This window comes from Chenopodium quinoa, unplaced genomic scaffold (genome assembly GCF_001683475.1).
Source record: "Chenopodium quinoa cultivar QQ74 unplaced genomic scaffold, ASM168347v1, whole genome shotgun sequence".
NCBI lineage: Eukaryota > Viridiplantae > Streptophyta > Magnoliopsida > Caryophyllales > Amaranthaceae > Chenopodium > Chenopodium quinoa.
In genome coordinates this window covers 375515-394008 of record NW_018743574.1, presented here as the reverse complement: position 1 = coordinate 394008, position 18494 = coordinate 375515, and the positions used below count along the sequence as shown (strand labels likewise).

The following is an 18494-nucleotide window of genomic DNA, read 5'->3' as shown; positions in this document are numbered from 1 at the left end:
GTCAAGGGAGGCTGCGGTTGTGGTGGTCAAGTCAGATTTGATTGTGTTTAAAAAAAACGAATAAAAAAAAAGAAAAAAAAAAACAAAATAACTTACTGAATTTTAAGGGGGGAAGTGGCGTCGCCGGAAACAACCACGATCAGGTAGTTCAGTCATGGGTAGGGGACGGAGGTGCACCGCATAGGCTGCGTTGTGGTGGTTAAATGTTAGCCGGTGGTGGTTTTTTTTGCAAAATTAAAAAAAAAATAATTTACGAAGGCAACACACTTACCTAGACGTGGCGGCGTCGCCGAAAACCACCAGGGCCGTTCTTTCTTCCTCGACGGCTCTCTCTTCCTCCTTCTCTTTCTCTTTCTCGTTCTCCTCTCTCTTTCTTTCACCCTTCTTTCTCTCTTTCGTTCTCGGCGGCGGGTGTGCGTCGACGGTTGGTGTCACCGTCGCCGGAAGTTTAAGCGCCGCCCTCTACTTCTCTCTCCTTCTCTTTCTCTTTCTCTCTCTCCTTCTCTTTCTCTTTCTCTCTCTCCTTCTCTTTCTCCCTCGGCACCAATTTCGTGTTTCCCCCTTTTTTTTTAGGTCAAGCCGAGTTTTGATTTTCAAAATGAACACAGCTATTCCGACGGAAAAAAATTCCGTCGTAATATTAACATTCCGACGGAATATTCCGTCGCAAATATGTTTACGACGGAATATTCCGTCGGAAGTTTAATATTACGACGAAATTTTTTTTCGTCGGAAACTTTACGACGGAAAATGCATCGTAAATCAAATTTTTCGTCGCTAAAGTTCGACGAAACGTTTTCCGTCGAAAATATTCAAGTTTCCGACGGAATATCAGGTCCGTCGCAAGTTTTCCGTCGCTATTTAGCCTATTTCTAGTAGTGTAACTCAAGCCTATCACAAACATTTATGACAATATATAATGATCATATATGGTTTCAAACGGCATTATATGACCCCGCGGTGTATCTCCTAAAATCTAAAGGCTTTTCGATACTGGGCCCCGAATCCTCCAAAATTTCTAGAACAACGTGGATAATAGCCTTAAATTTTGGAATTTTTTTTACTTTTCTTCGTTCGCAAATAAAAATTGCCGAAATATTTACCATGTTCTCTAATACCCTCCGGGAGTCCAATTGGGTGGGTGGAACCACCCAATTTGCCTTTAAACATCCAATTTACCGGTTTACAACTTGCACCGATTAATATAACTCAAGCCTACTACGAACATTTATGACAACATATGATGATCATATATGGTTCCAAACGACATTATATGACCCCGAGATGTATCCCCTTAAATCTCAAAACTTTTCGACACCGGGCCTCGAAACATCCCAAATTTCTCAAAAAGCGTGGATTTCAATTTTGGAATTTTTAGACTTTTTTTCGCCCGAAAATAAAAAAAATTCCGAAATATTTACCATGGTCCCTAATACTCTCCGGGAGTCCATTTAGGTGGGTGGAACCATCTAATTTGCCTTTAAACGGTCAATTTACCGATTTACAACTTGTAACGATTCATTAACTCAAGCCTACCACAAACATTTATAACAACAAATAATGATCATATATGGTTCCAAACGCCATTATACGACCCCGAATATATTCCTTATAATTTCAAAAAATTTCGACATTGGCCCCGAAACCTCCAAAATTTCTTTAAAAGTGTGGATAATTAGCCTTCAATTCTGGAATTTTTTGACTTTTTTTTGCCCAGAAATAAAATTTGCCGAAATGTTTACCATGGTCCCTAATATTCTCTGGGAGACCAATTGGGTGGGTGGAACCATCCTATTTGCCTTTAAACAGCCAATTTACCAGTTTACAACTTGCTCCGATTTAATTAACTCAAGCCTACTACGAACATTTATGACAACATATAATGATCATATATGGTTCCAAACGGAATTATATGACCCCGAGATGTATATCCTAATATCTCAAAAAAAAATTCAACACCGGGCGTCGAAACATCCTAAATTTCTCAAAAAGCGTGGATTTCAATTTTGAAATTTTTTTACTTTATTTTGCTCGGTTATAAAAATTGCCGAAATGTTCACCATGACCATAATATCCTCCGGGAGTTCAGTTGGGTGGGTGGAACCATCCAATTTGCATTTAACTGACCAATTTACCAGTTTACAACTTGCACCGATTTCATTAACTCAAGCCCACCACGAACATTTATAACAACAAATAATGATCATATATGGTTCCAAACGACATTATATGACCCCAGATATATCCCCTAGAATTTCAAAAAAATTCGACACGGGCCCCGAAAACTCCAAAATTTCTTAAAAAGTGTGGAATTTTTGGAATTTTTTGACCTACTATTTTGGAATTTTTAGACCTTTTTTTGCCCAGAAATAAAAATTGCCGAAATTTTTACCATGGTCCCTAATACCCTCTGATAGTCCAATTGTTTGGGTGGAAGTGTGGAACCATCCAATTCGCCTTTAAACAGCCAATTTACCTATTTACAACTTGCACCGATTTAATTAATTCAAGCCTACAACGAACATTTATGACAACATATAAAGATCATATATGGTTCCAAACGGCATTATATGACTCCGAAATGTATCCCCTAAAACCTCAAGCATTTTCGACACCGGGCCCCGAAACCTCAAAAATTTCTCAAAAAGCGTGGATATAGCCTTCAATTTTGGAATTTTTTGACTTTTTTTTGCACGGAAATAAAAATAGCTAAAATGTTTACCATGGTCCCTAATACCCCTCGGGAGTCTAATTGGGTAGGTGTTACCATCCAATTGCCTTTAAACGGCCAATTTAATTACCGGTTTACAACTTGCACCGATTTCATTAATTCAAGCCTACCACGAACATTTATGACAATAAATAATGATCATATATGGTTCCAAACAACATTATATGACCCCGAGATGTATCCCCTAAAATTTCAAGACTTTTCGACACCGGGCTCCGAAACCTGCAAAATTTCTCAAAAAACGTTGATATTAGTCTTCAATTTTGGAATTTTTCATTTTTGACTTTTTTCGCCCGAAAAATAAAAACTGCCGAAATGTTTACCATGGTCCCTAATATCCCCCGAGAGTCCAATTGGGTAGGTGGAACCATCCAATTTGCCTTTAAAAGGCCAATTTAATTACCGGTTTACAACTTGCACGGATTTCATTAACTCAAGCCTACTACGAACATTTGTGACAACATATAATGATCATATAAGGTTCCAACCGGAATTATATGAGCCCGAGATGTATTCCCTAAAATATTAATACTTTTCTACACCGGACCCCGAAACCTCCAAAATTTCTCAAAAAACGTGGATATTAACTTTCAATTTTGAGATTTTTTTAATTTGTTTTTTCGCCTGGAAATAAAAATTTCCAAAATGTTTTATATGGTCCCTAATACTCTCCCGGAGTCCAATTGAGTGGGTGAAACAATCCAATTTGCCTTTAAAAGGCCAATTTATCGGTTTACAACTTGCACCAATTTCATTAATTCAAGTCTACCACAAACATTTATGACAACAAATAATGATCATATATAGTTCCAAACATTATCATATGACCCCAAGATGTATTCCCTAAAATTTCAAGACTTTTCGACACCGACCCCGAAACCCTCAAAATTTATCAAAAAGCGTGGATATTAGTCTTCAATTTTGAAATTTTTTAACTTTTTTCGCCCGAAAATTTAAATTGTTGAAATGTTCACCATGGTCCCTAATACCCTTTGAAAGTCTAATTGTATTACCGGTTTACAATTTGCACAGATTTTATTAACTCAAGCCTACTACGAACATTTATGACAACATATAATGATCATATATGGTTCCAAACGACAATATATGACCTCGAGATGTATCCCCTAAAATATTAATACTTTTCTACACCGGTCTTTGAAACCTCCAAAATTTCTCAAAAAGCGTGGATATTAGCCTTCAATTTTGATATTTTTTGATTTTTTTTCGCCGGAAATATGAATTGCCGAAATTTTAACCATGGTCCCTAATACTCTTCGGGAGTCCAATTGAATGGGTGGAACCATTCAATTTGCCTTTAAACGACGACCAATTTACCGGTTTACAACTTGCACCGATTTCATTAATTCAATCCTACCACAAACATTTATGACAACAAATAATGATCATATATGGTTCCAAACGACATTATATGACCCCGAGATGTATCCCATAGAATTTCAAGACTTTTCGACACCAGACCCTGAAACCTTTAAATTTTAGATTTTTTTGACTTTTTTTCGCTCGGAAATAAAAATTGCTTAAATGTTTACCAAGGTCCCTAACACCCTCCGGGAGTCCAATTGGGTTTGTGGAACCATTCAATTTGCTTTTAAAATACCAATTTACGGTTTACAATCTGCACCGATATGATTTACCGGTTTACAACGGCCAATTTAATTAACTTGAACCGAAATTGACCCAAACCCGTTTTAACCCGTCAAAACCCGAATTTAACCCTACTTGTTACCATCCTGACCTGAATTCAACCCGACTCGTTCCTAACCCAACCTGTTACAAACCCGACCCGAAATCAACCCGACTTGTTATTGACCTGACCCAAATTTAACCTGACTTGATATTGACCCGACCTGAATTTTACCACACCTAGCTATTATTTACCCAACCAAAAAATTCAACCCGATATATTACTAACCCGACTCGAAATTAACACGACTTGTTATTGTCCAAACCTAAATTCAACCTAAATTGTTCCTGACCCGATTTCAAATCACCTTAAATGCAATTTAAACCACCTTATTATTGCTGATCAAAGCATTTTGTCTTGGGAGACCAAGTCAGTCCAGGCCAGCAAAAGAAAGGAGCATCATCCTGAAATTTAAGAGTTAAATATAGTATATATTTGTTGTATGGTCAAATGAGATAATTATATTCCTAAATTATATATTATAGTACTACCTCCGTTTTCTTTACTTATAACACTTGCCAAAAAGGAAACGTCACAATACTTGCAACACACTATAAAAGGAAAGTTACTTTAGGGAAAAACTATACTATATCCCTTATTTAAAGCATATGGCCCACTAAATTACACTCCTAACAACCACTCATCCTATTTTAAAGTTTATTATATCATGTAAACCCCACCTTTCTTAATTACCGCGCTAAAGGGTGTGTTGCATCTAAAAGAAAACGGAGGAAGTATATTATAGTCAAAGGAAATAATTAGCTTGATAAAAATGACAATTATCTATTTATACTTAATTGAGCCTGAATATGACTTCACTTGGAAATGACCCGACCTGGTTGTAACCTGCAAATTATTGACTTGAACATAACCCGCCTTGAATCCGAGAATGACCCGACTTGGAAATGACCCATCCTGATTTTAACTCGCAAAGTATTGACTTGAACCGAACCCGACTTGAACCCGAGAATGACCCGACTTGAAAATGACCCGACCTGATTATAAAGGGCAAATTATTGGTTTGAACTGAACCCGACTCAAATCCGAGAATGACCCGACTTCATTCTTACCCACAAATTATTGACTTGAACCGAACCCAACTCGAACCCGAGAGTTACCCTAACCCGTTTTAACCCGTGAAAACCCGAATTAAACCCGACCTATTGTTCACCCGACTCTAATGTAACCCGACCTGTTATTAACCCGACCCAAACCCGATAAGAAGTATGACCCTACGGGACTTGACTCAAACATGACCCAACCCAAACCCGACTCGCATAGGTTATGAAATTAATCTGAAGTGACCCGACCCACTTATACCCGACCTGTTTACCCGAATTGACAACTCTAATGATGAGGCCACTAATTTGAAATTGCTTCTATTACTAGCCAAATTGCATACAAGACTCTGATCCAACCCATGAAACCGTCTAAAACCGATCCAAGGATCCAAATTGATTGCTGATATCTACGATTTCCACATTATACTCTGTATAAGTCATCTTAGCAGCATATGAGGCCATAGAAAATAATACAAACAGATTGCAAAGACATGATTTGATTGGTAAGTTCAACTCTGTTCTTATTTTTTTTGGAGGCAGGGTTTGTGAATTATTAGACAGATATTTGTTAGAATTATTACCACCATGCATTATTTACATGTTGCAATTATGTGGCCCTCGAACAGACATTCTATACTATACAAATTTTCAATAATTATACAGGCGGCTAAATATTAGATTTGCCAGGGATCCAATGTCATTAGAACCCCCAAACAGTATTCCCTCGATTTCTAAATAATAAACCGTGATAAATAAGAGTCACTTTTATGAATTAACTTTTTACGCGTTCTCTCAATAAAAAAGACAACGATTACATAGTAAAAGACAATAATGATAAATTAAAGTTCAAACAAATAAATCGGAAAGTGATTTAATTATGCTTAGATGACCTATAATAGAATTATGACCTACTTTATACGCAGTAACAAACGGAATAACTAGTAATCAAAATCTAAAATCACCAACACCAATATTAAGATAAATACTATTATTAAAACTCTATTCGCATATAAATATATATATAATTTACTCTTATTAATATAGTAAACAAAAATTAGAAAATAAAAAACATAATTAAAGTTTAATTTGGGGAAGAAAAAGGCTTGCTAATTTCCACACAAAGCCTTGTTCTTGCTAGAAGGTCTAAAGTTCAAAGCACTTAACCCATAAATGCAGATATGCTGTTGGCTAGACTTAAAATACACAACATCAGTAGTAGTCTGATGTCCAGGCACATTACATTTTGAAGTATAACTCCCTATTAAACTCGCCCTGCATATCGTTTCGACGGCTGCTCCTTGTGCACATTCGATCCCATCTACTGAAGGTATTTCGAGTTTGTACCACCCGTATTCGTTTGTCGTTCGATTCACTGAGAATGTTATTTCTTCATATGTTCTTGGTGCTGTTGCCTTGAACTTGCAATCAACTTTCACTTCCACTCCTATGTGTTTTTTTTTTTAATGTAACAACCCGAGACCCCAAAACAGAAATCAAGTCAATTTAAGGTTCGGATTTTACAAACAAGTAGTTAGTACCTTGTTCGGTATCATTGTCAGTTTTTATTTTTTAAGTCTTGTTGAAAACATAAGGTGCATAATGTACTTAACTTTAGTCGCTCAATTTTGAAAACTGATAGCAAAAAAAACTCGGATTTAATAGTTATAGTTATTTACCTGCTAGAAAGTAGCTGTGCCTAGAAAAGGAGTTATTTGAGCAAATGTCACAGTAAACAGTACCCATGACAGTGATCTGAGAAGTGGGTTTAGCTGCTGGGTGGTGAGACTTGTGACCGCCACGAGACTGATGCGAGAGAGAAATTGCAAGGAACAAAATAAGAAGACATAGAATGCTGCTAGGTTTCTCCATTAGAACTAAAATTATGTGGAAAAATCAGAGGAAAAACATGAAATTTTTTTTTTACATAAAAACTATAGGTTATATAAATGGGAAGAAAACAGAAGGGTGTTAGAAGTACTGTCCCTTATAATGGAGGGGTATATAGAGAGAGAGAAAGCAAGTGGAGAAGGGTCTGAAATTACAGAGGACAACCCAAAAAAATGAGGTTTTTATAGAATTTTATCCTTTTCACTGAAAACAAAGGCATGTGACTCGTGAATGTCTTTTTCAAAGCTCAAAAGTTATGGTAGTCATGGAGTGTTAACCCAATTCATTTATAGGGCCTTCTTTGTGTAACGGTCCTCTCCATGATTGTGTTTATGATTTTGTGACTATACTTACCTATAACCTCTCCCTCCTATTTATTGATATCATGCTTTCTGTCACCGCCTTTCGAGATGCTACTACGCGACTAAGGGCAGAGGGGAATACCCTGTGCCGGGGAAGTCTACTGTGGTGCGTTGGCCTAGGGGTTTTCAGCTGTAGATTGGCTATAGAAATGTCTTTCGGCTCTATATCTGCCCGGGCTTACGTACTCTTTAACCATAGAGAAAAGCAGCAAAGGGGACAAGATGGACCGATCTAAAATGGACCAAATTGAAAATTGGATGAACAGAAATAGCTGTTCGTGAGAAATTTCTTTCAGATCACAATCATAACCAAATCAACAGTAGTTTTCTTTCCATCTTGCTATACATTACAACTATAACATTATATCGGTGACCATCTCCATTGCCAAATAAATTACTCCAGCAGATATAGAACTTAAAAAATCGAAGGACCAGACTCCAGAGTGCACTAGATACATATTCATACACGGGTGTTCGTTCCCCAAAATTAAATAGAGAATACATCAAGGACAGCCTGCATTGCAAGATACATGCTTCCTAGCAAATTTAAGCAGTAGAGCAGAAATCTCCTCAGCATTTAGATTAATAGGGATTTCAAGCATAGTTATAGTTTCTCCTGGGAGATTACGCAGCAACATGCACACAACGCACGAACCTAAAATCTGGCCACAACACAAATTCTCACAATATTGAACATGAACAGATGCTCTTTCTTTCAGACTCGTCAATTTTCTTTTCTGCATGGAAGAAACAGAAACTAGTATCAAAGATGTAAACAAGGAAACACTAAACCCAAACTCCATCACTATTTACTAGCTATCATAAAGGTCACACTCAAAGGAAGTAACAACGGCAATAAATACACATAGCATCACAAAGCCGATAAACACTCAACAAACTGCTCTGCAAGGATAAGAAATTTTTTAAAAGTTTTGGTCCCCTACCCCCAAAAATAGTGCCAAGAATCAAGTCATTTCCTCAACTAAAACGAAATTCCAATAATTTAAGTAACGTATATTGAAGCAATTTAATGAAATGAAGAATTTAGCGGGAAGCTTAATAAACTAGAACTTGTATTAGATTATCAAAATAAACAAGCTAATTACAAGCTAACCACACTTCGAGAAGTGGATTTTCTCCCAATGTGTTATCTTACTAAAATCAGCATCAACTCCCTACAAGTCTGGTCCCCCTTATCATTACGTAAGCTACTCACCCTGACTTACAGCCCAATTTGCCTCTAACAAACTTCCAGCTCCCGCAAAATGTCACCAATAACTATCTCTTAGTTGCTATTCCCCACCACACCCCAAAGGTTCCTTCTAGAACATGTGTTGTAACAGGAGGTCTTGGTAGATGCTCAACAAATCACCAAAAATTTCAGTCAATGCCACAGAAAACATCTCAACAGTTAAAAGAGAGGCTGCACTTTAAGCCCAACCCACTATGTTCACTCACAAAGATATATACAAGAATACGACCATAAAAATAACTAAAGCAGAGTTTTGTCAAGCATAGATGAAAATTTTACTAGCATGGGAGCACAAAAACTTATTACGGAATAAAACTAAAATTTTCCAATTTATACTAATTTTTACAGATTAAAGCTTATGTTTACTAATTTATATAGATTTTTTTTTTCTATTAACATTATTTTTTAAAGATAAAGAGAGAGTAAACATATGAAAGGTTAAAGGAAGCATATGGAGGGCTATCCTTAATACTTGCATCTCCAATTTTCAAATTAAAGGCAATAATGAAAGAAGTGAAACAGAGACCAGAGAAGAAAAACTGCGAGACAGAAAACTTATGGATTCGGAAATCATCATTGAGCATTCCAAAGAGATGGAGTAAAAAAAAAGACCACATTACTCAGACTCTTCATTTCACCTCAAGTACACATTGGACACTCTGACCAATTGAACACTTCGACAATTCATTTAATGCCAAAATCATGGAAAATTTTACAGCAAAATAGTAGAGGACACTTGAAAAATACTTAACATAGAGCTGCAGTCAATTAAATACCATCAGTGACATGTGGGTTCCTTGTGGGAACATGGGAGCCAACCATTCATTATGTTATTCAAGCATCAAATTCACCCTTGCCATTATCTAGACGTGTTTTTATAAAAAAAAAAACGCCTAAATTGACTCAAAAAGGGTTTAGTAAAGCTGTTGAAAACAAAAACGATATAATAGTGCCAAACACACAACCATTCTAAACTAATAATGGATGTTATATCTTATAGTGTGCTGCTAATAAAGCCCTATTCTCAAGAACCAAAATAATGTGTGATATTATATGACCAGTTGGTAACCAACAAACCCCTTTCTCCTTTCCAATGCCACTATCTAGGTACTTAGTGTGGGTTCTATTCACTAGATTTAATACTTACCAAGGATCATCAATAAATTATTTAAATTTGAATCAGCTATCGGTGAAGAAGAGGAGGAAGACGCCATGGACTTTCATTAAAGCTTCTTGGCTTGTATTCTAAGGAATTATTGAAAAAAATCCAGCTCCCAGCTATTCACATCCCAAACACAGTACAAGCCAACTTGAAGCTTAAGCAAAGACAAGCCAAGATTTTCTTCTGGTTCTCAAAACATATTTTCCAAGAAGGTGGGTGAGGCAGCAGCTATATGATTTGGTCTGCAAATCGTGCACCGGTTTGGTTTAAAGAATATATGGGTAGAGAGTGATGCTAAGGGTGCTGTGCAGGCTGTCAAAAGCTCCTCGAAGCGCCATGCTCCTATTTTCTTACTGTACGATGGTTTTAGATGGTTATCTAGCTTGTTTAATTTTACTTATTTTACTCATGTCAAGAGAGCCAGAAACACCATTGTTCGCCTTGATTTGAGGTGGGATACAAACGGTACCTCCGAGTTAATTTGTATGAACTTATTCCCCCAAAGCATTCAAACTTTGGCGGACCTTGACTTGCAAAAAAAATTATTATGCATCCATCAGGCTAAGGGAACAGAACCATAAATGTCCCAGGTGCGAGGCAACATAAATCGAAGACCCAGTCTGTTACTTTAGATAAAACAAGGCTGGATTGGCAGATACCCATCCCAAATCAGTTCAACCCAAACCCAAAAGGCAAATGCATCCGTGATTTCCCTTGTAAACCACTACCCTTATTTACTTTGCTAGTTGGCCGACCAATCCTCTCAAAATCTACCCGACCATCATTGCCTTCATATTATAGTCAACCAAAATAACTTCATCAAAGGGCCGATATACACTCTAAAATGCAAGAGGGAGAGGGGGGGGGGTCCAAGTCAACAGCAAGGCAACAGTCCATGCTGACCCACAACCCTGTCCTAGGCATTACTACAATCTTTCAAACCCCAACAATCAATCAATCAAAGCCTTAATCCCATAAGTGAAGTCGGCTACATGAACCAAAAGTAATTATTCCATATAGTCATCCACAAAAATCTTCCTCCTCCACTTACGATCAAGTACCTCATTCTCATGCAAATCCATATGCTTCAAATCCTTCCAACCAAATCATTTTCGGTCACCCTCTACCTCGTTTAACCTCTCCATGATCTCATTCTTCCACTCTTCGAGTCACGTCTAGATCCACCTCTCTATCCCAATCCACCTCCATGATTACTTTTTTTGTAAAAGCCTTTAGCATTTGTGTCCCTTACACTAAGTTTGGATAGAGAGAAATGGAGGGAAAGGAAGAGAAGAGAAATAGAGGGATGCATCCTCCCTTGTTTGGATATCTAATGTAAGGAGGGAAAAGGAGGAAATTGGAGGGATCCATTTTCCTTCCACTTTTAATAAATCAAATCCCTCGAGAGATTTGGAAGGAAAATGGAAATTCTCCTTCTCCCTCCCCCCACCTCTCTTTCCCTTTCCTCTATTTCCTTCTCCTCCCTTTCCCTTCACTATTGTTATCCAAACATAGTGTTAAAGTCCACCATCTTATCCTTGACTGCCCATGTCTTCCCTTTTTCTTCACCTTATCTTTCAAATATATACTCAAAACCAAAAGTCGGTGCTAAGCTGGAATGATCTTGCAGTTCATGCAACTTTGTCTACCCATGCTCCTTGTGAAAAGGAAGTCTATTTGAGTTGCATTTGCTCTAACTCAGAATCCCTCTTCTTAGACCAAGTATTAGCCAAAATTAAATCATATGATTCGATAAAACCCGTAATAGTCTCACCACCTACATCCCTCCACTCATACCCAAATCCACTTGAATTCAAATGAATTCATTACATTTTAAAATGATTCAATATAAGAAACCATATAGTACAACATTTAACATACTACAATCTTAATGAGCACATCAAGCATTGGAAGGTGGGGCCCGATGGGGCCCTCTTTCCAGCATCAAGGAACAACCCGCCCAAACAGAATTATCCTCAAAGAACCATTGAGTATAAGGCTAAGCAGGGAAAAAAACTGGAAGTTCAAGTGTAGTGAAATTAGTTTCGTGATAATTATAAAATAAATTTTAATTTATGTCAAATGCTTATTAATCATCTAAATATTAACTGAATTTTTTTGAACTCCCAAATTTTTTTTTAACTCCCCCAATCAACTATAAAAGCCAATCCAACTTATAGACCATCACAAACCTAGATAAGTGACTTTGTCCCATAACAAATTAACAAGTGAGAAGACAAAGAGACTTCTTAAGAGACCCTTATATTCCACTCCAGTCGCACAAACCACATGACTGCCATAAAAGTGCTGTGCCATTTAACTTGGAGAAATTGACTTGGAATTTTTCTATTATATTCAAGGGTACTTATAGATCGGCTGGATCTTATTGTATGCAGTGAGAAGAGGGTGTAAAAAGTAAAACAAAGTTAGTTAGAGTATAAAAACTTTGTTTCAATGGACAAGAATAAATGGTAGCTGGGACTTGAAAGGAAGAGGACAAGTTTTCCTACACTAATGTTTTGTTATTTAATTTTTTTGGGGTAATTTGTCATTAGTGTTTTTACCTTTTTCTCTCCTCTATATATAACATCCACTAACGTGTGTTATCCCTTAAAAAAGGCAAACTATAATCTAATGACTTTCAATGGTAATATAAGTTTAATGAGAAGTTTCTAATAATGAAAAAATGAGAATAAAAATGTGCAAATGCAAATTCATTCAGTTAGATATGCTTTTTTTTTAAGAAAGCTACTAAAAACTTGATGCACATCAATAATTGACACGCACGCGTGCACACACACATCATATTCTTCTAAAACATGTCCTTGAGTCCTTGAATTTGAGACTTTCAAACTCAGAACCATACCTGTGTTGGGCACTCACATCCAAGTCCAAGCATCCTAGCTACTCATGTTGAAAAAACGCTAACTAGTAAATTGATTGTTAGCAAATGTAAGAAAGGATAACTAAACGACCACACCCACATACCAGCTCTTCACACCATGTTTTAATCTTTTCAAGTGAATATTCTGCACAAGTTAGAACGTTTTTTGTCCCATCGGTGTCACCAATTCAGTGGCTTGTGAGCTCTATTTTGGTTTATAGACCCAAAAATATCTTTAATGTCAACTTATTTACCAAAACTATAGTTTTATTAGTCTATGACTCTATGTATATGATGCTATATACCCACATCCTATCAACTGTATGCAAAAATACTTATCCTATTTTCTTTAAAAATGGATAGACAAACTTAATCACCTAGTGTGATTACATTTGAAAATAAAACTCATTTGAGAGATACGTAAAATAAGATCAAGGAGAAGAATGTCACAGATCTAAACATGAATATTTATCACCAACATTATTTGTAAAGAGGGTGTGAAATAAGATCAAGAAAACGCTCAATGAAGGAATTATTGAAAAAAGTTGCAAAAGTGATCTAGATGAGCAAGGACTAGACCAGACGAAATCAAGAACAGCCTTAAATATGCTAGAAACAAGAGGAAAGCTTAAGGACCAAATATACAATCTCTAAATCACCACTAAACAAAAAGTTTGTAATACCAGAAGTAGAATATGTACTCAGCATTCTGTTACAGTTAATGAACAAAAAACAAAAGCAGAGATTAAAAAAAGCTGCTGAAGTACTTGAAATTTTGAAAACAGCGACCCATAATCCTATGCAGGCAATACAGAAAAGTAACCAGTGTTAAACTACAATTTCAAGAAAAAATCAACAGCCATATGTTTTTACTATATAAAATACCATAGCACCGCCTAAATTTTAGGGATGAAACTCTTAGTCTTGGCACTCGACAAGTTGGTGATGCAAGCTAGAGCCAAAAGACATTTCTATAGCCAATCTACTTATATATTCCTGGAAACGACGATCAAACTTTTCACAGAGAGAAAGAATGACTCAGATTGCTTCAAAGGGTAGTATTTAACTATTTACTCATTGGAAATTGGAATGGAGGAAAAGTAACTTGTAAATTCAAAGTTAGAGCATCTTTAACAATGAACAAATAAAATTGTTTGTGTTACTATTGAAATAAAATAATGTAAAAAAAATTATGGAATGATGAATAGTGGCGTGAACAAATGTGAATGGTTTGGAAAACCAAACCATTTGTGAAAATTATTTGTCTGACAAAACTTACTTTTATTGATTATTTTAATGATAAATATTGTATTTTAATTTTTAGGAAAAGATAAATTGAAAATGGGGTAGGTGAATAGTAACATGAACAATATTGTTTTTTGGTTCATTGTTAAGAGGAGAATGTTGGAAATTATTTGTTTGATTTATGTAAATGAGAGAGAAAGTATTTTTTTTGTGAATAGTAATATGAATATTTTATTTTTTTTTGTTCATGAATAAGGATGCTCTTAGGAGATTTAAAAAATAAAACTCTAGTAATCTAGATTTATAATATAATTGCATCTTTGCAATTTCATAAAAGGTATTCTGAGTTTCTGACTATTTTTTTATTTATTACTCCCTCTATCCCTACAAGATTGACTCGTTAGCCTTCTCTACTCTTTAAAGTGTTGTATAGAGTGGGTATCAGCTTGGTCTTTTTACAAGCGAGGTATCTAAAGAAGAAATGGGACAATCTTTTAGAGACAGCCCAAAAGGAAAATGGAGAAATTTTTCAATGACAAAGGGAGTATGTAATTATAATGCTACGTCATCAAATAATCAAAATACAGTGACAGAACTTCAATCAATAATAAATGTTGAGATATCAAACCTTCTTTTCCTAATTACTATACAACATTAATTTGGAAATTAGCAATTACTTTGAAAAGCCTTAGGAGACCTACCACTCTACCAGTTAAGAGGTTCTCCAACAAGTATAGTCTAGAATCTAGTGACTACTGGACAAGACAGGTGAAATAGAACAATTCAGCAGCCACCAACAACAGCTGAGGAGAAAATGTCGCTTACAAAAAAACAGCAATCAAATCAAGAAACCTAGAGTCTTAGATACAGAAACTGCATTATTGGAACATCTATATTGTGAAAGGATTTTTTTTTTTATTTAAAAATGCTCAAAAGAAATACCTGACTTCGTTTTTGCTACAGTTGGCTGAACAACAACATGCATTGTTATAACTCCCTTTTGAAGCTCACCAAAGGTCATTCGGCATTGGCCAGCAGTCCTGCTGTTCTCCAAAACCTTGCCAGCACTTATGATCTTGACATCATTTGCAACCTTCGGTGTGACCTTATTATCTAGAATAAGCCAAAAATAGAAATTCTAAATTATAGGCGTAATAAACATGCAAGATCAATAATTTGTTAAAAAAAAATAGCTGCAAACAAAGCCTTAGTAAAACCAACTGAAACATCTTCGCGTGTTATTAAATTACAGTAGCTTGCCCATCAAAAGCATTCCAAAACACTACAGAATTGTTAAAAACAGAAAGGCTTCCATGATCATAGCAATTTCATGACCAAATCACATTATCACTAACATTCATGAATTTACTTAATAATCTTCAGCAATTCACCACAAATCTTCCTTGATTTCACGAAGATAATACCTCCACCTCTTTTTAAAAACTTAACCAGATGCAGTCACACTTCAAAAATCCCTCACTCATTAAATGCTTCGACTTATAAGATTTGGCCCAAAAATAGGGTCCATTATTTAGGTTAATTTCTCTCTCCATTCAATTATTACACTAGAATTTTTCTCCGAGCTCTCTTTTTTACTTGGTTCTATTTGGATGGGAGGTTGAAGTAGTTGTTGAATGTTTCAACTTTTAAGATTTGGCCCAAAAATAGGGTCCATTATTTAGGTAAATTTCTCTCTCCATTCAATTATTACACTAGAATTTTTTTTTTCCAAGCTCTCTTTTTTACTTGGTTCTAATTGGATGAGAGGTTTAAGTAGTTATGGCTTTCATCGGGAATCCACTCAGAGGAAGACACAAATCTTCACTTTCCTACTATATGCACGCTAATAAACTCATCAAGTATTTAGCAACAAATGAAGCTATCTAACACATCAAGTATATAGTTATTATAAAAAAACGGAGGGAGTAATTAAGCATGATAAATTTCGTAGATAGATACTTACAGAGGGAAGCAAATTAACACAAAATCAACAGAGCACTATATCCGTTCACTTGATTCAGTAGACCGGGTCAATGTGATTATCAAACATTTTAGCTTGCTTTGTGACCAAAATCAGGTTCTCACCCTTAACAATTTGTAAATTGCCTGTTTCATGATTCAAAAGCTAGAAGTCTAGAACCATCTTCATCAAATGGTTTGCCCTCAATAAGAAACCAGCAGTAATTTACACTAGCTAACTCATGACGCCAGTAGATATCCCAACCCCCTACCCCACCCCTTCCCACAAACTGTAACATTCATGATCATTCGAAGTCACACGTCTCTCTCTCTCTCTCTCTCTCTCTCTCATCTTATCCTCCTCGGCCAATAGAGCAAGGCAAGATATATGCCTACCCAAACCATCAAACTAGCTATCCTATATACCCAAGACCATCCAAATATCCAACTAGGTTTATTATACAAGGGTCATAGCTTACAACTGAACAATTTGTTCAATGAGATTTCCCTATACTTCTTAACAAGCAATTTTAAATTTACTATGCCGATACAATTGAGACAGCAATATTCCAACGAAACAACAATACACGACGAATACAGCCACGAATTAATACATGGAATTTACAATAATCAGCATCTTAAATAATCACCTTTCTTAGACAGCCTCTTCATCAACAAGGTCTCAGCTAAATTTGGCAACAACCAACAAAACCACACAAATAACCGACAATAACATCCTCAAATATTCTACCACCTCTAATTTCTTCTCACAATATGCTTACAAATTCATAAACATACAAAAATAAATATTCTAATTATCCTAAATTTCTAACACCTCAAATAAATTTGAGAACATGCTTACAAATTCATAAACATACAAAGTAAAATTCCAAATATATATACAAACAAATTAAATAAAATTTGATTTTAGGGGATAAAAGAACAAACCTTTAGGCCAGTCAGCAATAATTCTTTCCTTGAGATTGGCCACAGTTGTCGCCGGCGCAACCCGAAACGGCCCGATATCTGACCCGTCATATAATCGGAATTTCACTTCAACTAAATCTTCCTCCGGCATCGGAAAACCCTCAAAACCAACCTTTTTTTATCAAAAATTAACCCAAAAAATAAATAAAAATCAAAACTTTCTTGCACCAACCCAGAAACAGAAATCAAACACAGCCTTATAAAATTTTTTTTGAATATTTAAATATTAAAAAATGAAGAAAAAAAACTACTTAGCAAACTTATGAAATGGGGTTCGTTCGTTTACAACAAATAGATTCGTAAAAATGGAGTAAGTAAACAAATAATTAAATTAAATAATGGGGAATCTTCACATATAATTAGGTTCCACCAAGTTGAAGAATAACTCTGAGAAAAATTATTTTTAAAAAAAATGGAATTTTTAAAAAGTTTGAAGAGAGAGAAAATGGAGAAGAAAGGGATTTTAGTATTGAAAAGATATGAAGTAATATAAAACAGTGTTAAAAATAATAATTGTGATAATAATTGAAGAAAAAGGGAAAGGTGGAAATGGAATTAGAGAATATGAGAAGATTTAAGAAAGGAAAAGGAAGGAAGAAGGGTGAAAGTGTTGCAAGATCTGATATGGGGTGGAAATTTGGAGTGATTAATGATGGTTTCATGACCACCGATATATTATTGTACGGAGCTATACAACTTTGACCGCCTCCAATTTTTACACTTCTGAACGCGATTATATCAAATTTAGTTTACGGAGTACTTCTTTCGCCCTTCTGTTTATGCTACTCAGTACTTTTTCTTTTTCATAATAATCTTTCTATTTAAAAAAAATTACTTTTCAAATTGAGAGAGATCTTCTAAATTACTCTCCATGTATAAGAATTAAGAACAAATACAGTCAAACAGAGAGAGTATTTTTAATTTATACAAAAATAATCGAAATATTCTTAATTAATTATAAATACAATACAAATTAAGTTTTTTCCTCCTCCGCAATCATGTGAGATATTGTTAATATAAGTTTATCTCTTGAAAACAGATGATGAGCTCTAACCACTTGAACATTGAGCGAATCCATCATCTGATAAATTTTAATTTTATGGACAATTAGTAATAAGGGCCTGATCTCATTAACTAAACTCAGCTGAACTGAACTAAACTAAACTGAAATGAATATTTTATAAGAGAAGGAAATTAGGAGCTGAACTGAATTGAACTGAGCTGAATTGAACTGAATTGAATTTCAACGTACGAGA

General features: G+C 35.5%; 2 protein-coding genes across 2 annotated transcripts; both read right to left on the bottom strand.

Annotated features, from left to right (window-relative positions):
- Window positions 1-6473: 6473 nt before the first annotated feature.
- Window positions 6474-7680, bottom strand: LOC110681811. The gene is made up of 2 exons (XM_021857933.1): window positions 7177-7680; window positions 6474-6944 (listed from the first exon to the last, which is right to left on the bottom strand). The coding sequence occupies exons 1-2, from the start codon at window positions 7367-7369 to the stop codon at window positions 6607-6609; spliced, it is 531 nt and encodes a 176-aa protein (XP_021713625.1). The 5' UTR covers window positions 7370-7680; the 3' UTR covers window positions 6474-6606.
- Window positions 7681-7996: 316 nt separating this feature from the next.
- Window positions 7997-17910, bottom strand: LOC110681812 (membrane-anchored ubiquitin-fold protein 3-like). The gene is made up of 3 exons (XM_021857934.1): window positions 17200-17910; window positions 15235-15405; window positions 7997-8486 (listed from the first exon to the last, which is right to left on the bottom strand). The coding sequence occupies exons 1-3, from the start codon at window positions 17327-17329 to the stop codon at window positions 8431-8433; spliced, it is 357 nt and encodes a 118-aa protein (XP_021713626.1). The 5' UTR covers window positions 17330-17910; the 3' UTR covers window positions 7997-8430.
- Window positions 17911-18494: the final 584 nt, after the last annotated feature.

Excerpts from the sequence above, each read along its gene's own strand:
- LOC110681811 (XM_021857933.1), bottom strand. The coding sequence starts at position 7,369 with ATGGAGAAACCTAGCAGCATTCTATGTCTTCTTATTTTGTTCCTTGCA. Across the intron at positions 6,945-7,176 it reads GCACAGCTACTTTCTAGCAG|GAGTGGAAGTGAAAGTTGAT; the intron begins GTAAATAACTAT and ends AAAAACACATAG.
- LOC110681812 (XM_021857934.1), bottom strand. The coding sequence starts at position 17,329 with ATGCCGGAGGAAGATTTAGTTGAAGTGAAATTCCGATTATATGACGGG. Across the intron at positions 15,406-17,199 it reads TATTGCTGACTGGCCTAAAG|ATAATAAGGTCACACCGAAG; the intron begins GTTTGTTCTTTT and ends GGCTTATTCTAG. Across the intron at positions 8,487-15,234 it reads TGTAGCAAAAACGAAGTCAG|AAAAGAAAATTGACGAGTCT; the intron begins GTATTTCTTTTG and ends TCTTCCATGCAG.